The 15,028-nt window shown below is 42.3% G+C and overlaps 2 protein-coding genes across 2 annotated transcripts in view; one reads left to right on the top strand and one right to left on the bottom strand.

Annotated features, from left to right (window-relative positions):
* Positions 1-10,958, top strand: part of gnav1 (guanine nucleotide binding protein (G protein) alpha v1) — a 38,092-nt gene extending 27,134 nt beyond the window's left edge. The window contains exons 6-9 of the mRNA XM_084195375.1: positions 3,587-3,716; positions 3,880-3,951; positions 8,442-8,529; positions 9,074-10,958. Of these exons, the coding sequence (XP_084051501.1) occupies positions 3,587-3,716; positions 3,880-3,951; positions 8,442-8,529; positions 9,074-9,264 (481 nt within the window). The 3' untranslated portion in view covers positions 9,265-10,958. The remainder of the gene's footprint in view (positions 1-3,586; positions 3,717-3,879; positions 3,952-8,441; positions 8,530-9,073) is intronic.
* Positions 10,959-11,584: 626 nt separating this feature from the next.
* Positions 11,585-13,232, bottom strand: npb (neuropeptide B). The gene is made up of 2 exons (XM_084195367.1): positions 12,815-13,232; positions 11,585-12,083 (listed from the first exon to the last, which is right to left on the bottom strand). Exons 1-2 carry the CDS (start codon positions 13,082-13,084, stop codon positions 11,955-11,957), a joined length of 399 nt encoding a protein of 132 aa, XP_084051493.1. The 5' UTR covers positions 13,085-13,232; the 3' UTR covers positions 11,585-11,954.
* Positions 13,233-15,028: the final 1,796 nt, after the last annotated feature.

Below are 15,028 nucleotides of genomic sequence, written 5' to 3'. Positions count from 1 at the left end.
ATAATTCTTTCCCTCACTGTAGGACCCTAGTCAAAAGTAGTTTACTATATAGGAGATAGGGGTGACATTTGGAATGCAGAATGCGTCTCACTGTATCTGTCTATTGGCTTGGACTTCAATTATTTACTTCAGATAAAACCTCAAAACAAATAAACAATGAAGTCATTTAGCTACAGACCAATATCTAGAGGACATGCTGCTAAAATGTTCTACTAGATAATATGATATACTACACACACACCGAACACGGGGATAACACTAGCTGAACAGAGATGGAGAAAGGTGATGGACAAGGTTGTGTCCCATTTACCCATACTAAATAGTATGCACATTATGAGTGAATTCTACATGGACTGTAGCATATGAAGTTCATTGCAAATTAACACTTTTGAAGGTTTATTGCGAGTAAAAAGTGATATTTTAATCGTATTAATTGCAGTTGAGTGTGACTGTGTTCAACCGTTAACCCCTGGAGGGGAGAAGAAAGATATTATCAAATCAAATCACATTTTATTTGTCACATGCACCGAATACAACAGCTGTAGGTGGACCTTACTGTAAAATGCTTACTTACAAGCCCTTAACCAACAATGCAGTTCAAGAAATAGAGTTAAGAAAATATTTACTAAATAAACTAAAGTAAAAAAATAAAAAAATAAAGTAACACAATAAAATAACAATAATGAGGCTATATACAGGGGGCACTGGTACCGAGTCAATGTGCAGGGGTACAGGTTAGTTGAGGTAATTTGTACATATAGGTAGGGGTAAAGTGACAATGCATTGATAATAAACAGTGAGTAGCAGCAGTGTAAAAACAAAGGGGGGGTCAGTCAATGTAAATAGTCTGGGTGGCCATTTGATTAATTGTTCAGCAGTCTTATGGCTTGGGGGTAGAAGCTGTTAAGGAGCCTTTTGGTCCTAGACTTGGCGCTCCGGTACCGCTTGCTGGAGTCTTTGACAATTTTTTGGGCCTTCCTCTGACACCGCCTGGTATATACAGTACCAGTCAAAGGTTTGGACACACCTACTCATTCATTTTACATTTACATTTTAGTCATTTAGCAGACGCTCTTATCCAGAGCGACTTACATGAGCAATTAGGGTTAAGTGCCTTGCTCAGGGGCATATCGACAGATTTTTCACCTAGTCGGCTCCGGGATTAGAACCAGTGACCTTTCGGTTACTGGCACAACGCTCTCAACCACTAAGCTACCTGCCGCCCCATTCAAGGGTTTTTCTTTATTATTCTACAATGTAGAAAATAGTAAAAATAGTGAAGACATCAAAACTATGAAATAACACATATGGAATCATGTAGTAACCAAAAAAGTGTTAAACAAATCAAAATATATTTTATATTTGAGATTCTTCAAAGTAGCCACCCTTGATGACAGCTTTGCACACTCTTGGCAAAGGACACATTTCCACCGGTCTAATGTCCATTTGCTCGTGTTTCCTGGCCCAAGCAAGTCTCTTCTTCTTATTGGTGTCCTTTAGTAGTGGTTTCTGTCAAGTAATTCGACCATGAAGGCCTGATTCACACAGTCTCCTCTGAACTGTTGATATTGAGATGTCTGTTACTTGAACTCTGTGAAGCATTTATTTGGGCTGTAATTTCTGAGGCTGGTAACTCTAATGAACTTATCCTCTGCAGCAGAGGTAACTCTGGGACTTCCATTCCTGTGGCAGTCCTCATGGGAGCCAGTTTCATCATAGCTCTTGATGGTTTTTGCAACTGCACTTGAAGAAATATTCAAAGTTCTTGAAATTTTCCGGATTGACTGACCTTCATGTCTTAAAGTAATGATGGACTGTAATTTCTCTTTGCTTATTTGAGCTGTTCTTGCCATAGTATAGTCTTGGTCTTTTACCAAACACTTTTTTGGTTACTACATGATTCCATATGTGTTATTTCATAGTTTTGACGTCTTCACTATTATTCTACAATGTAGAAAATAGTAAAAATAAAGAAAAACCCTGGAATGAGTAGGTGTGTCCAAACTTTTGACTGGTACTGTAGGTCCTGGATGGCAGGAAGCATGGCCCCAGTGATGAACTGGGCCATACGCACTACCCTCTGTAGCGCCTTATGGTCAGATGCCGAGCAGTTGCCATACCAGGCGGTGATGCAACCGGTCAGGATGCTCTCGATGGTGCAGCTGTAGAACTGTTGGAGGATCTGGGGACCCATGCCAAATCGTTTCAGTCTCCTGAGGGGGAAAGGGTGTTGTTGTGCCCTCTTCACGACTGTCACGACATGATAGTTGGTTGGTGATGTGGACACCAAGAAACTTGAAACTCTTGACCCGCTCTACTACAGCCCCGTTGATGTTAATGGGGACGTGTTCGGCCCTCCTTTTCCTGTAGTCCACGATCAGCTCCTTTGTCTTGCTCACGTTGAGGGAGAGGTTGTTGTTTTGGTACCACACTGCCAGGTCTCTGACCCCCTCCCTATAGGCTGTTTCGTCATTGTCGGTGATCAGGCCTACTACTGTTGTGTCGTCAGCAAACTTAATGATGGTGTTGGAGTCGTGTTTGGCCACGCAGTCATGGGTGAACAGGGAATACAGGAGGGAACTAAGCACGCACACCTGAGGGGCCTCAGTATTGAGGATCAGCGTGGCAGATGTGTTGTTGCCTACCCTTACCACCTGGGGGCAGCCCGTCAGGAAGTCCAGGATCCAGTTGCAGAGGAAGGTGTTTAGTCCCAGGGTCCTTAGCTTAGTGATGAGCTTTGTGTGCACTATGGTGTTGAATGCTGAGCTGTAGTCAATGAACAGCATTCTCACATTGGTGTTCCTTTTGTCCAGGTGGGAAAGGGCAGTGTGGAGTGCGATTTGAGATTGCGTCATCTGTGGATCTGTTGAGGCGGTATGCGAATTGGAGTGGGTCTAGGGTTTCCGGGTTGATGGTGTTGACTAAATCCCCTATGAGATCCTTTCCTGTTATTTAATGACGTTGGCTTACGCTAAAATACTACAGAGGTTTCCATCATCTGGCTTATTCTAAGCCCCCTGTTGGTGTCCCAAATGGTACCCTATTCCCCATGTAGTGCACTACTTTTGACCAGAGCCCTATGGGCCCAGGTCAAAAAGAGTGCTCTAAATGGGGAATAGTGTGCCATTTGGGATGCAAGCTCTCTGTGGACCTCAAGGGGGTTTCTGTAGGACCCAACAGACAGTTCCCTCCTTTAGTCTGATTTAAATTAATTAACTTACTAATTGTTTTGTAGCTAATTGATAAACACACACACACACACACACACACACACACACACACACAATCTAAATAGTAGCAGGTGTCCTATTTTAACTTTTGCTGTGAACCTCCTGCTGGCAGCTAACTGTCATTATCACATGGATATAAAATGCACTCTAAACACATTGGCCAAACCACTACCACACTAAAAGCCTGTTTCAGTGAGGTGATGGCCATTCATTTTCACTGGCTGCCCATTTTCTCTGCCCCACATAATCAATGACTGATGTACAGATGTCTTTCTCTCTTTCTTTCGCTCTCTCGCTCACTTGCTCTCTCTTTCTTTTATTTTATTTATTTCTCGCTCCCCCTTCCCCCTCTCCAGGATGTATGATGTGGGGGGTCAGAGGACAGAGAGGAGGAAGTGGATTGGTTGTTTCGAGGACGTCAGGGCCGTCGTATTCGTTGTTTCTCTCAGTGGATACGACATGACCCTAGTAGAGGACCCATCTATGGTGAGACACACTCTATTGTTAACCCACCATCTTTAAATGTCATTTTCCTGATGAACAGAACACTATTACAATGTTACTATAGAAGGTCTGACCGTGACAGAAGGCCTTACAAACGCTGTGCTACTGATGTTACTCTTCTGTCTAATGATTTCCTCCCTTTCAGAACCGCCTACAGGAGAGTCTGAAACTCTTCTCTTCCATCTGCAACAACATCTTCTTCAGGAGTACCTCAATGGTAAGAGACAGTCTATATACTGGAGGACCTCAATGGTAAGAGACAGTCTATATACTGGAGGACCTCAATGGTAAGAGACAGTCTATATACTGGAGGACCTCAATGGTAAGAGACTGTCTATATACTGGAGGACCTCAATGATATACTGGAGGACCTCAATGATATACTGGAGGACCTCAATGGTAAGAGACAGTCTATATACTGGAGGACCTCAGTGGTAAGAGACAGTCTATATACTGGAGGACCTCACTGGTAAGAGACTGTCTATATACTGGAGGACCTCACTGGTAAGAGACAGTCTATATACTGGAGGACCTCAATGGTAAGAGACAGTCTATATACTGGAGGACCTCAATGATATACTGGAGGACCTCACTGGTAAGAGACACTCTATATACTGGAGGACCTCAATGGTAAGAGACAGTCTATATACTGGAGGACCTCAATGGTAAGAGACAGTCTATATACTGGAGGACCTCAATGGTAAGAGACTGTCTATATACTGGAGGACCTCAATGGTAAGAGACAGTCTATATACTGGAGGACCTCAGTGGTAAGAGACAGTCTATATACTGGAGGACCTCAATGGTAAGAGACAGTCTATATACTGGAGGACCTCAGTGGTAAGAGACAGTCTATATACTGGAGGACCTCAATGGTAAGAGACAGTCTATATACTGGAGGACCTCAGTGGTAAGAGACAGTCTATATACTGGAGGACCTCAATGGTAAGAGACAGTCTATATACTGGAGGACCTCAATGGTAAGAGACTGTCTATATACTGGAGGACCTCAATGGTAAGAGACAGTCTATATACTGGAGGACCTCACTGGTAAGAGACAGTCTATATACTGGAGGACCTCAATGGTAAGAGACAGTCTATATACTGGAGGACCTCAGTGGTAAGAGACAGTCTATATACTGGAGGACCTCAATGGTAAGAGACAGTCTATATACTGGAGGACCTCAGTGGTAAGAGACTGTCTATATACTAAAGCCCAATTAAAATGAAAAGCGTATTTTTACGCATGTGAACAAGGGTGTACAGGCTGGAATTAGAATGCACAGGAGTAAATGAGAGAGAACAGATGGGCCGCGAGTGTCAACGGCCTCTACGGTGTCATAAGTCTGAAAGAATGGTATTTTGTAAGAGATAATGTAACCAGCGATTAGAATAGAGCTAGCCCATTAGCCTGAGGCTAGTTCCCAGACTGGGCTAGTAGAAAATATGCCAAACTAGCTCGGCAGACAGGTGACATTTTTTTAAATTTTCAAATATTGCAGGGAACAGATTTTGCCATGATTTTTGACCATGGCTAGGAAAGTTCCATCCCATACATCCCTTTTCCATTGATAGTTCGAGCTCCTGGGTCGGGTCTAAACAGAGTTTGGTTGACATGGTGACATGGTTGTCCTCTTGCTAATGGACCGGATGGAGAAGACGTACTGTTACGCAGAGAGCGGTCCATGGGGAGGACAGAGTGGGAACGGATGAGTGAAGCAAACATGGAGGAAGGCTTTCTTCGTCTCCCTCCACCTCGTTCTCTCTCTTTCTCACTTGTCATTTATGTCACTCGTGGCTTCTGAGTGGACATGCCTCTGCAATGTCTTTGTCACCACACACCTACACACACGCACGCACGCCACACACCACACACACCACCGACCACAGCCTTTGTTCTAATAGATCCCTTGTCACTTGTAATTAAACAGCGAACAGTAATTTAGGTGTGCGTTCTGCTTGCTTCCAGCCCACACAAACACACACGCACACACCCGCCCTCATCACATTAAAGACACAGTGTAACGAGCTTGTTTAATGGGACCTCCTTTAGCATGTTTTTAATGCCCACTTAGTGTGTGTGTGTGTGTGTGTGTGTGTGAGAGACCGAGTAATTAATCTATCAGGGCGTGTCTGTGAGTCTGCTTACCTATAACCCTCCACCCACGTTTCCCCTGTGTTAATTACACACCTCACACACACACACATTCACACACACACATTCATTATTCTCTTCATTCAAATCAGTTCATCCATCATTATCTAGCCAGTTGTTGTTCTTTTAACCAAATTAACCAAAGCGAGGTGGAATGAGAACTCCTTATAGACTTTTAATTGGTCAACTAGTGAACCACTACAGTGAACCAAGTTGCGTCCCAAATGGCACCCTATTCCCTTCATATGGGCCCTGGTCAAAAGTAGTGCACTATATAGGGAATAGCATATCATTTGGGATGAACCCACTGAGTCAGAGTGTTGTGTACTGTGAAAGGGACAGGCAGTCAGGGAGAGTGTGTGTGTGTTGACTCACACCATAATACTTGCGACAGCTAGATCAATCAATCATTCTGTAGCCAAGGCTTCACTATATAATAATAATAATAATATAATATGCCATTTAGCAGACGCTTTTATCCAAAGCGACTTACAGTCATGCGTGCATACATTTTTTTTTTGTGTATGTGTGGTCCCGGGGATCGAACCCACTACCTTGGCGTTACAAGCGCCGTGCTCTACCAGCTGAGCTACAGAGGACCACTATGTAATTGATCTGAATTTGCCAGTGATCGCTCTCCCAATCACATCTACTGATTTGACCATTCATCAACTGACATTTACGGTTGATTGATGAATATTATAATTCTGCAGTTACAGTGGGGAGAACAAGTATTTGATACACTGCCGATTTCGCAGGTTTTCCTACTTACAAAGCATGTAGAGGTCTGTAATTTTTATCATAGGTACACTTCAACTGTGAGAGACGGAATCTAAAACAAAAATCCAGAAAATCACATTGTATTATTTTTAAGTAATTAATTTGCGTTTCATTGCATGACATAAGTATTTGATACATCAGAAAAGCAGAACTTAATATTTGGTACAGAAACCTTTGTTTGCAATTACAGAGATCATACATTTCCTGTAGGTCTTGACCAGGTTTGCACACACTGCAGCAGGGATTTTGGCCCACTCCTCCATACAGACCTTCTCCAGATCCTTCAGGTTTCGGGGCTGTCGCTGGGCAATACGGACTTTCAGCTCCCTCCAAAGATTTTCTATTGGGTTCAGGTCTGGAGACTGGCTAGGCCACTCCAGGACCTTGAGATGCTTCTTACGGAGCCACTCCTTAGTTGCCCTGGCTGTGTGTTTCGGGTCGTTGTCATACTGGAAGACCCAGCCACGACCCATCTTCAATGTTCTTACTGAGGGAAGGAGGTTGTTGGCCAAGATCTCGCGATACATGGCCCCATCCATCCTCCCCTCAATACGGTGCAGTCGTCCTGTCCCCTTTGCAAAAAAGCATCCCCAAAGAATGATGTTTCCTCCTCCATGCTTCATGGTTGGGATGGTGTTCTTGGGGTTGTACTCATCCTTCTTCTTCCTCCAAACACGGCGAGTGGAGTTTAGACCAAAAAGCTCTATTTTTGTCTCATCAGACCAGATGATCTTCTCCCATTCCTCCTCTGGATCATCCAGATGGTCATTAGCAAACTTCAGACGGGCCTGGACATGCGCTGGCTTGAGCAGGGGGACCTTGCGTGCGCTGCAGGATTTTAATCCATGATGGCGTAGTGTGTTACTAATGGTTTTCTTTGAGACTGTGGTCCCAGCTCTCTTCAGGTCATTGACCAGGTCCTGCCGTGTAGTTCTGGGCTGATCCCTCACCTTCCTCATGATCATTGATGCGCCACGAGGTGAGATCTTGCATGGAGCCCCAGACTGAGGGTGATTGACCGTCATCTTGAACTTCTTCCATTTTCTAATAATTGCGCCAACAGTTGTTGCCTTCTCACCAAGCTGCTTGCCTATTGTCCTGTAGCCCATCCCAGCCTTGTGCAGGTCTACAATTTTATCCCTGATGTCCTTACACAGCTCTCTGGTCTTGGCCATTGTGGAGAGGTTGGAGTCTGTTTGATTGAGTGTGTGGACAGGTGTCTTTTATACAGGTAACGAGTTCAAACAGGTGCAGTTAATACAGGTAATGAGTGGAGAACAGGAGGGCTTCTTAAAGAAAAACTAACAGGTCTGTGAGAGCCGGAATTCTTACTGGTTGGTATGTGATTAAATACTTATGTCATGCAATAAAATGCAAATTAATTACTTAAAAATCATACAATGTGATTTTCTGGATTTTTGTTTTAGATTCCGTCTCTCACAGTTGAAGTGTACCTATGATAAAAATTACAGACCTCTACATGCTTTGTAAGTAGGACAACCTGCAAAATAGGCAGTGTATCAAATACTTGTTCTCCCCACTGTATATCCATATGACATGGAAGTGGTATTTACAGGAAATGGTTTGTCACCAGTAGCCACAATATTATTCTTGATTGAATATTAATTGAACATCCTCCTTGTTGTTTATTTGTTTATCTGTGTATTTTTTTATTTGTTTACTTCTTTATTTATACCTGTGGTTATTTATTTGCATATAATTGCCAACCAGGGATGTCTGATATTGTTTATTTATTTGTTTATTCATTGCAGATCTTATTTATGAACAAGATCGATCTTTTTCAAGAGAAGATTTTACATTCGGGGCGACATCTGCGACTGTATGTGCCACAGTTCAAAGGTCAGTCACGCTGAGAAAACAAGAAAGGGTCCACACCCTAACACACACACAATACGTGCACCAATAGGTAAAACATATGTGACCAGACTGATAATGCTGTTGCAATCAATTGGTGTATAACAACTTATGGCCTTTGATGTTGTCATTGATAAAATAACAATATACAGGCTTGAGATAGGATGAAGCAATCTTGATGAAATGTTGTATTGTCATGAAATGTAACTAACTCTGAAAACAATATTGCCTTACACCTCTCTCTCTCTCTATATATATATATATATATATATATATATATATCTCTATCTCTGTGTCTGTCTGTGTGTCTCCGTGTCTGTCTGTCTCTGTCTCTCTCTCTCTCTCTGTGTCTCTGTGTCTCTCTCTGTGTCTCTGTGTCTCTCTCTCTGTGTCTCTGTGTCTCTCTCTGTGTCTCTGTGTCTCTCTCTCTCTGTCTCTGTGTCTCTCTCTGTGTCTCTGTGTGTCTCTCTCTCGCTCTCTCTCTGTGTCTCTGTCTCTCTGTGTCTCTGTCTCTCTGTCTCTCTCTCAGGTGCAGACTGTGACGTGGACACGGCAGCCCGATACATCGCCGGAATGTTTGTGTCTCTCAATGCCACGCCCAGCAAACTCATCTACCACCACTTCACCACTGCAACGGACACCTCCAACGTACAGATCGTCTTCCAGGTCGTCATGGACACCATCATCAAAGAGAACCTAGAGGCAGTCTCTCTGCTATGATTGATTCTAAGAGTTCCGATGGTACTGGTTGGTTTCTGGGGTGAAGTTTCCATTGGGACAGAGCTAGGCTCTGCTTCCCCTCACCCAATCATAACCTTAAAGGGTCAATCAGCATTTGCTACGTCCATTTTTGGACTTATAAATGAATGATATGTGCCCATTGATTCTTCAAGAATATAACTTATAAATGCCTCATGAGCTTAGTTCAAAATATAAGTTTGTTTTATGCCAACGTTTGTAAACAAATAGCCTCAACATGGTTAAAACTAGAATGTTGATATCATGGACGGACAGTCTTCGCATCCTTAGCTCTATCTATGCATTTGAGAGGTTACAATTCTCCAGCCCCATCCCTCAGCTTCTTACCAAAACGGGCGGGGAGGACACTTTATTGTTTCACCTGCTGATTGCCGCTTTAACCGTTAGGTGGGGAAATGCAAAACAGACCCAAGATCAGTGACTGTGCTACTTCACCCTACTCTGTTTTCCAGTTCCGGAAGAAGAACGTTTGGAAGTCAACTTCATAATGAAAGACCCCTCTGTTCAGTTCCACTGGAACTGTTTTGAATCCCCTCTAAAAACTTTATTGAGATGACTTTTTGGAACGATGTGGAGCTCCATTGGAGAACATTTCACTTCCCTCGCCTTGTTTTTGTGAACAATCATGGACTTTATGCTGCATATTTATTTGTTGTGTTATTGTTGTTGTTATGCAACCCTAATCAGAATATGAATAATACAACATCAACATTTTAATTCTTAACATAATTGTTATATTTCTTATTCATACCAGAGCTGCCTTAGCAGTTAATTGGAGGGACCCTGTAGATGGCAATGGTAGGCTTCCTCTCAGCTTTGGTTGCTCGGTTACAGTCATCTGGCTAAATGCTCACTCAGCTTAGTGTGTGTGTTAGTGTGTGTGTGTGTGTAGGCAGGCAGACAGTAGTGAGGATTTACCGTTGGTCCATTAGATGCGCGGGCAGAGCGGTGCTGCTTGTTGAGGTATGGAGTTATGGGTCACTCATCCATACAGACAGTGTGTGAGAGAGGTAAGGGGTTCACTCATGCGTACAGACAGAAGTAGTGTATTTTCCTCCCATCTATCAATGCCTAGCCCCACTCAGTGGCCCCCCTGGCTGTGCATCACACACTTCTTAATGGGACAGTGATCACAGAAAACAACTGGCTTTATTTAACTGCAGTAAATCTCATCACTCTTTTGTGTCTTGCTTTCTCTCTCTTTCTCTTCCTCTCTCAAACACCTCTTCCTTTCTTTCTCTCTCTCCTCTTTTTCTTTATTTACATGTTTTATTCTGTCATTCATTTGGGGATTTTTGTTTAAGTTGCCCAACATTGACAAGTTGGAAGACTATTGCTATCAAACTATTTCTAAGCATCTATGAGAAATACAATAATCTCCTTACCATTATGTGTATATATAAGAATCATTCCTAATTGTGCCTATTTTACGGCCTTTTTTGGGGTCTCAGAAATGTAACATTGTTTCAATATGTAGGCCTATGTAGTATTTAAATTCTGTTTTATATGCGTCTGTCATCTATTAACATTTTAATCTGGAGTTTTGGAGATTTGGACACAGAATTGGATTATAATTCAGTTGATCTTGTGAAGTAACTCTACCTTGGTGTCTTCAGATCAAGGCTATGACAATTAAATAATTATTTTACATGTTTCATAGTCGTTTGTTTACTGGACGTGTGGTCGTTTTTAGAAAGAAAATAAAGCAGATTAAAGCAATACTGCCCAAGGCGGTGTGGTATATGGCCAATAGACCACGGCTAAGGGCTGTTCTTAAGCACAACGCAACACGGAGTTCCTTGATACAGCCCTTAGCCGTGGTATATTGGCCATATACCACAAACCCTTGATGCGCCTTATTGCTATTATAAACTGGTTACCAACGTAATTAGAACAGTAAATAGTACTTTTTTTGTCATACCCATGGTATATGGTCTGATATACCATGGCTTTCAGCCAATCAGCATTCAGGGCTCTAACTACCCAGTTTATAATAGGCTATATAGTCCAACTGACTGCAGAAAAATGTGCTTAAGTAAAAAACATTTGGTCAGTATGAAAATACTTAAATACAATTGATTTCCGTTGTTGAGGCTTCGAAATAGGCTATATCCTACTGCACAAAAAAATATGAAACGAATATCTCCTTCATTTGTTTCCACAATTAATCTGTAGCTTAGGCTACTATCAGTCAAGCATAAATACAAATGCACACCAACCAAATTAGCAATATTTGTTCATTTTAATAAAATAAATAAAAGTACTTTGACAGGTTCTGCTCAGCAGGCAACGATTTATGAACATTTAATAATAGCCTACATTTGACAACGCAGGTAGCCTACAAGGGAGGGGTGCCGGGTGAGGGTCGGCATAGGGATATAGGGGAGTCGGGGGGTTGACAAAAAATAGCTTTGTAGCCTAGTTACAACTTTCTCTCACACACATTGCACTTTGGGTTTTTCGTTTTGTCTTTTTTGTTTGGTTTTACACAGCTAGTATTAAACAAACATTATTCACATCCGTTTTTTTATATAAATGATGAGAAAACATTCAATGTCATCATCAATCAACGGTCCTTCTTTTTCGCTCACGCTGCCTGCCTTCTTGCCCATCTACCTCGCGGAAAGTCCACTGTTGTTGTTTTGGGGGTCTCACGCCGCCAAGCAGTCCAGCGAGTCGAGGGAGAGGAACACGTCAGCCTTGCACTGGAACGTGGTCGTGCCGTCCCGCAGCAGCTCGCAGCTCTTCAGGTTGGGAGAGATGTCTTTCACACAGATAGCCTGAGAGATGGAGAAAGAGAGATTTAGAGAGAGAAACGGCTAGTTAAATAATGTTCGTTAATTAATTAGGGCAAATTAATACAGTAAGGTAGGCCTGTTTGGGAAAAATGTGCTGAAATGTAGAAAAATCTAATGGATGCAAATGTTCAAGAAATGAAAGTAGTTTTATTGTTACATTTAAATATAGACCGACTACTGAGACATGTTGTCTTGTCAAAGGTTGGTTTTAGTTCCGTTTTGTTTTTGTCACATTCAGGTTACTATTTATAGGCTATTATTCATGTAGGTCTAGCCTATAGTCTACAATGTATTTTATCGGGCATAAAGACTGCTAAAACGTTTTAATTTCTCTATGAAAGTAGGCAAGAAGGCAACATCTCTGTGATGTTGCTCGTGTCTCTGGTGCTAAAAGGACAGCGCCTTTTACGCAGGAGACTGACGTCTGGCGCGCTACTTCCTAGTCGATTCCAATTTATATAATCTCACTTTTTAAAGATGTTTAAACTTTTAAAAGTGACTACGGCACTTTGTTATAATGTAAATGTTTTGGGCAATGGCAAAATTTGTCAATGGCAATCAATTCACTTCATTAATTTGCGTGCAGGTAGAATCTAAGAAGAAATGTATTGTATTTTACAATATATAGGCCTAATAGTGTCTAACCTTCTCTCTTTGGGTATCATCTACCTTAGACTTTAATTCAACGATTTTACGTCCCAAATCACACTTACCATGTTTTTGAGCACGGGGGTCTGTCGGTTACCATCCGTCACCAAGTTATTCTCGGTGCCGGTGGTCTCCCCGCTGTCCATCACCGTTTCTTCTGACTCAGACCTCCGGATGTACGGGGACCTCCGGATCCCGGACAGCAGACCCGAGGCTCGGCCAACCGAGTGGTAGCTCGGTCCGGTGGACTGCTTGTACCACGCCTCGATAGGGTGGCACGAGATGAGCATGGAGATACCGACGCACACTACCGCGAATCTAACAGACCTCTCCATCTCGTGGCGCTTTTTATGCAGCTGGATGGAATGTTGGTTTGACGGTTAGTTGGTTCGGTTGTCGTTGGGATGTTTTTGGTTCTTCTGTTCTTGTCTTCTTATCTGGTGAGCTGTAGCCTACGTTACCAATATCAACTGACGTTTTTGTTGTCAGGATCTTCGGTTGGTTGGGTGTTCCCGAATGTTGTGGCGGTTTATATAGGCGCGCGGCGCGATCGTGACCTGTCGATTGGATCAGAAGGGTTGGATGATTCATGTTTTCGCACGCAGAGGAACAGTCCAATCCGGATTTATGCGTTATCTCTTTTCCCGTGTGTTTGAGGAGGTAGGGGGGAGGTTGACATAGTGACATCACACCGATCCTCATCATCTGATTCTTGAGAAAATTACGTTTATTGACACATGACTGGAATAAACGTCATGAATGGTCCAACTTCAGATGCTTTAACTTTAGAAAACTGAGAGAGAGAGAGAGACAGTCCACTGAGTGGATTCGTAAATGTGTTCAAGTGCTCGTAAATTATAGGCTATCCTAAGAAGCACACGTTTTCAGTTAGCTTGTTAGTTTATCCTTCGGTAGAACTCCGTACCTCCACAACAGTGTAAATACAATCCCAATGTTATAGAATCCATAGGGTGTTATCTATAACCACTTATATAACCAATGAATGGTGTGGCTGCTGAACAAGTTGAGGAGACTAAATTACTTGGTGTAAACTTAGATTGTAAACTGTCATGGTCAAAACATATAGATTCAATGGTTGTAAAGATGGGGAGAGGTCTGTCTGTAATAAAGAGATGCTCTGCTTTTATGACACAGCACTCCAAAAAGCAAGTCCTGCAGACTCTAGTTTACTCTTATCTTGATTATTGCCCAGTCGTGTGGTCGAGTGCTGCAAGGAAAGACCTAGTTAAGCTGCAGCTGGCCCAGAACAGAGCGGCACGTCTTGCTCTTCATTGTAATCAGAGGGCTCAATTTACACAGCTCTGACACACACTTACCCTACTAGACATGCCACCAGGGGTCTTTTCACAGTCCCCAAATCCAGAACAAATTCAAGAAAGCCTACAGTATTATATAGAGCCATTATTGAATGGAACTCCCATCTCATATTGCTCAAATGAAAAGCAACGCCTCTCCCCTATTTGACCTAGATAGTTTGTGTGTATGTATTGATATGTAGGCTACATATGCCATTTTTGTATTGCTATAGTTCTATCCTTGAGCTGTTCTTGTCTATTAATATTCTGTATTATGTCATGTTTTGTGTGGACCCCAGGAAGAGTAGCTGCTGCTTTCGCAACAGCTAATGGGGATCCTAATAAAATACCAAATACCACCTTGTCGTCCATACATGCACAAATGGGAAAATAACAATTACGCATAGGCTCCATTAACCTAGATAAACATTTTAACTTAAAAGTGCTCTTCAAAGGCGCCCTCCAACATCGGAGACCAGATCATCAATAATCTGACCATATAACACTAATGGAACTGAGTAGTCTATGATTTAAAACGAATCGGTAAATCAAATTGTCTGTGGTTCTTGTGACTCAGCCGGATCTGATGTTAGCCGACCTGTTGTGTGATCCACATGCAACAGGCTGATATAATATAGCCTAGAAACAATCCGATATATGGTTTAAATGATGGTATTGAAACTGTAAGTGCTGTCCTAGCTTTGCCTAGGGAAATAAAACACCTTTTCCAGTCTACTGTTAGGCATACGTAGCCTATCACACATGCGTTCTCATCATCAGAAATCATTTACACAAGCCATCTGCTGGGAACAACAAGGTCTCTAAATAAAACAGGATATTTCTGTTTTCTTACATTTCCGTTCATCCCATCCCCAAACATAAGTTTGATACCAAAGAGAAAGAGACTTTAAACGGTGATGCTCCAACTAGTTCGTTATTAATCTTTTCAATTTACCCTGTAAA

The sequence above is a fragment of the Coregonus lavaretus genome (assembly GCF_964263955.1).
Source record: "Coregonus lavaretus genome assembly, contig: HAP1_SCAFFOLD_666, whole genome shotgun sequence".
In the NCBI taxonomy this organism is placed as follows: domain Eukaryota; kingdom Metazoa; phylum Chordata; class Actinopteri; order Salmoniformes; family Salmonidae; genus Coregonus; species Coregonus lavaretus.
The sequence above is the reverse complement of the archived record's forward strand: the minus strand, read 5'-3'. Positions and strand labels throughout refer to the sequence as shown.